Genomic DNA, 4,646 nt, shown 5'->3' on the forward strand with positions numbered 1-4,646 from the left:
CATTAGCATAATAGGCCACATCCAACAGCAGATACTGATTACGATTGGCTACATTAGGGGTGTGTGGCCTAACATGCAAAGGAGTTCCTGCTACAAAAAAAGGCCCTGGGTTTTGACAACAAACAAGGTAAGCAGAATAAGAAGCAAAAGGTGGGTGTGGCTGGATGAGCACACTTCTGGCAACATGGGGGTGCGTCCTAATGTGCTAATGAGCTGTGCTGTCAGGGGTGTGGCCTAATATGCTAATGAGGTTCTGCTGTTGGGTGTGGCCTATTATGCTAATGAGTTCCTGCTGGGCTTTATCTACAAAAAAAGCCCTGGTTGCCACCATTCTGAACAGTGCCTGTGTTACTGCATCTATAGCTTTGCAATAAAAGTATAACCGTTCCTGAATGCGTGTACTTCGTTGTAAGCTGTGGGTTCTGACACTTCCTGAGCTAAGACAAAAATGTGCGAGCTGGGGGCTAAAGACCCGTGAGCTAGCTCACGCTAACTCAGCTCAGAGGGAACACTGGTTAGGACTAGGGCCTGTTATCCACAAGGTGTGCATTCACCCTTGCTTTCACCAGGCACGCCTGTAGGGTTTTGTTTGTCCTTCTGCATTGATTTTTCTCCCTTCAGCGCTCACTTGGCTTTCTGGTCACCCTTTCCCCGGGTTTTCTGAAAGTGCTTTTGTGCCAGTTTCTCCCTTGTTTCACTTGCAAGCCAAAGGTAATTCAAAAGCATACAGATTCCCTCAGATATCTCCCCCGCCCCTCAAAGGTCACTCCCCACCAGTGTTCCCTCTAAGCTGAGTGAGTGTGAGCTAGCTCACAGTTTTTTAGCCTCCAGCTCACACATTTTTCGTCTCAGCTCAGGAAGGAGGGCTCCAGAGCCAATTAATTGATGCAGTAGCGAAATCACTCGCTCACAACTTTAATGCCAGTAGCTCACAAAGTAGAATTTTTGCTCACAAGACTCCAAAGCTTAGAGGGAACATTGCTCCCCACCCACATCAAGATCATTCCACCCACTCTGTACCTCTTGCCATCCATTTTCCCCGCGTTTTTACATTTTTATTTTTCCGACAACCAGCATGAGTCTAGCGATATGAGACTATCGCTAATCTCCAATTGCTGAATTTTTAAATCTCCGATTGCTGAATTAAAAAAAAATTAAACAATGGGGGAAGTTTAAAAAGAGCTGCGCAAGGTTTCGTTCCCTGCTGGTATTGGCTTGAAAGGAGGATTGGAGAGACGGCAAACAGCAGCATCCCCAGTGCAAAAAAAAAAAAAGCAGTGCTGCATGTAAGCAAAATAAAGGGCAGGGATTGTCAGTGCAGAATGAAATTGACATGAGAAATAAAGAGAGACACTGGGATGGGAAGCCTAAAGCTCTGAAAATCTGCAGTAAGATGTGGGTGCGTAATGGGCCTATGATGCACAGGGAGAGGAGGCTGAAACCTCCCTGAGCTGAGATGACCACCGGGCTGTGCTGTTTGCCCCACTGGGGGGGGGAACCCTCCTGATGAGTTGCGACAGGGGCCCAGGGAGCAAGTCACACAGCCCGGATCTTTGCAGGTCAGGGGAACTCACATGGGGAGAGGAGCTTAAGCCTCCTGCCCCACCTTCTGCTGTCCCACTCCAAATTGTCCCCTGCGCACCTGGGAACTGACTGAGTGCTGAGCCCCGAAGTCAGAGTGCATGCCTGGGGACTGAAGGGAAATGGGGAGTGCAGCCCGACCCCGGAGGGACTTGAGACAGACCTGTCCTCTTCTCTTCCCTTTAACTGCTCGCCATGCAAAACTGAACAAAAAACAAGGGGGGATTTCAACCCAGAGCAAAACCAGGTAACAAAAAAAAGTTGGGGGGGGGGAAAGAAAAAACATTGTATGTAAAAATAGCAAGGTCAGCTCCAAAAAAAGCTAATATTATATAGAATCCAAGAATCTTTAATCAAATTGTAAACATTAAAAACTGTGAATAGAAATCCATAAACTTTAGTTACATACCTCTTTCTCTAGTGCAAGAAAACTTCTTTGTAAAATTACAAATACACATGGGGATACACTTACACACTTTTACAAGCATTTTTCATGTGACCAGGTACAGTTTACTAATGTACACAGAATGCATTTTGGCCATGAGGCCTGCCTCAGGGGTTTAAATTTGTACAATACACAACATACAGTGTATTTCTAAAAATTACAACATGCCTGACCAAAGCACTGAGTTACTTCCAGATGTAAAAACGTTTACATGGAATGGGTGTCTCTCTGTTGTTATGATTAATTAGGACCGTTGGAGAGAACTTTCCAGATGGTAGTGGTTAGTAGTTCAAATTTCTCTATAAGCCAGGTCAGGATACAGTGCTGCCCAATGATGTGTATAGCCCAGTTGGGGGGTGGGGGGTGTTACACTAGAGGAAGGAAGGAAGGTACATTCCCGTGTAACTGAAGTTGATGGAGTTTTATGCATGCTTTCTAATGTTTTCTATTTGCTTAAAGATTCTTTGATTTAATATAATTTTAGCTTTTTGGAATTGATGTTGATACTTCTACATACACTGTTTTTCTTTTTCAACCCTTCTGGTTACCTACCTTAACTGCTCACCATTCCAGGCCATTTTCTTATGGTTATCTATTCTGTGTACTTGAGACTCCCAGGTATGTAAAATTCTCTACTTTATCTGTGGGTTGCCCCAGCTTAGCTGCTTTTGCAGGGCCCCTGCCTCTTCCTCCTTCGAAATCATAATGGCGATGGTTCAGCTTTTGGTAGATTCTCTTTGCGATTCATTTGCATCCCTTATTTGGGCTCCCAGGTGCCTTGAAAGTATTTCAGAGAACAGGATGTGCATTTATGAAATTAAAATGGTCACATTTCCGTGGTCATGTGGCCGGCATGACTAAACACCAAGGCGCACGGAACGCTGTTCCCTTCCCACCGAAGTGGTACCTATTTATCTACATGCAATGTCTTGCTTTCGAACTGCTAGGTTGGCAGGAGCTGGAACTAGAGACGGGAGCTCACTCCATCATGCGGCAACCCGGGTCTCGAACTGCTGAACTACCGACCTTCCACAGCCTGCAGTTCAGCGTCTTAACCACTTGAGCCACCGCAGCTCCCATCAGCCTTGAGGGACTTGCAATCACTCTTTGTTGTGATTGCCAACGGTCTGCTATTTCTCTTCAACACACTCTCTTTCAGGATTCCCAGAACAAGCGCTCAGGCAGATCCATCACCGTCTTTGTGCGCAAGTGGAAGGATAAAGTACCCTGGCCCCGACTCACCAAGGAAGAGTTTAAGGTGGGGGCCTCCGTCGTGCATCCCTCCCACTGCACACCTGAAACGGAGCTGGGGGGGGAGGGGATCTGCCATGGTGAGTTTGACCTCACTGTCAAACCCAAAAGGGGACATTAAGAAGACTGGGAGGGATGTGTTGCTAAGCAAAAAGGGAGTCTACCTGGTACATTTTAAACTCTGTCTTTCCTCCAAGGAGCTCAGGGTGACATGCCTCATTCTCCTAGCCTCCATTTTATCCTCACAGCAGTCCTGTGAAGTAGATTAGGGAGAGAGAGAGTGACAGATCCCAGGTCACCCATTGAGGGTTTGTTTTTGTGATTTTATAAACTTTATTGAAGTTCAAACAATACATCGATAAATCATAGCGCACGTACATGTAGATAACCACGTTCATTAATCACAAGTACAGTTACAGCTCCCTATTCAAGACAAGCATGTGCTAGCTTTTAAAACTCGTGTGGTTCAATCAGTGTCAGAACCCACAGCCAACAACTAAGTACACGCATTCAGGAACGGTAATACTTTTATTGCAGAGCTATAGATGCAGTAACATAAGCACTGTTAAGAATGGCGGTGACCACTTGAGCATAATAGGATATAGGGTATTCGTATGCAACCCCCCCCCCCCAGAGCACTGGCCAATTAGGCACCCTCCCGCGCGCGGGATAAAGCTTGGAGACCGTTAGGTAGCTAAAGCTGAGAACCAACACTCTCCCACGGCACCTAGGAAAAACCCAGACAATACAACTCCCTCCTGCACATCTGTATAGATAAGCATTTCGGCGCAAAGCAGAAGCAGCACAGAAAGGAATGCAGTAGCAATTAACCAGACACAGACCGAGCTCCCCGACCCCCATGGCAGCATAGCTGACAATCAGGCATTGTGCTTGTGAGGTGCTATGGCCCCCTTTGAAAGAAGACCCTGATTACTATACCACTATTGTGCTTATGTGAGATGTCGATAATGCCAAAGAATTCCACAATCATACACGAAACAGTAAGGATGAAAGAGAAGAAGGGACCTAGCGTGAAAGACTGTTATTAGGAAAAGACCCATTGAGTTTCATGGCAGAGCCTAACTATTCCCTAACTATTACACCACCCTGGTTCCCACCCTGGGAAGGTCACCATTCTGGCTGCAGTGAGCCCTCAAGGAGCTCTAGGAAGTGGAGCTGCTGGAAAGGGCCCAGAGAGATTAGAATTCTTGCTTGGGGGGGTGGGATCTGGTGAGGGGGATAAAAGGGTAAAGTTGACTCCGGCAAAGGCCCGTTCCGTCCTCCTTTGCGCAGGGGGGATGCCCCATTGCCGGTGCAGAGAGGGAACTGCGGGGTGTTGTTAACAGCTGGTCTTCCTTGCAGCCGGCGT

At 46.8% G+C, this 4,646-nt stretch overlaps 1 protein-coding gene across 1 annotated transcript in view; it reads left to right on the plus strand.

The window, feature by feature from the left end:
• Nucleotides 1-3,357, plus strand: part of PTGES3L (prostaglandin E synthase 3 (cytosolic)-like) — a gene marked incomplete at its 3' end in the record, with an annotated part of 7,663 nt that extends 4,306 nt beyond the window's left edge. Inside the window, exon 3 of the mRNA XM_015417655.1 lies at nucleotides 3,100-3,357. Coding sequence (XP_015273141.1) covers nucleotides 3,100-3,357 — 258 coding nt within the window. The remainder of the gene's footprint in view (nucleotides 1-3,099) is intronic.
• Nucleotides 3,358-4,646: the final 1,289 nt, after the last annotated feature.

This window comes from Gekko japonicus, unplaced genomic scaffold (genome assembly GCF_001447785.1).
Source record: "Gekko japonicus isolate JY-2015 unplaced genomic scaffold, Gekko_japonicus_V1.1 scaffold5084, whole genome shotgun sequence".
Lineage (NCBI taxonomy): Eukaryota > Metazoa > Chordata > Lepidosauria > Squamata > Gekkonidae > Gekko > Gekko japonicus.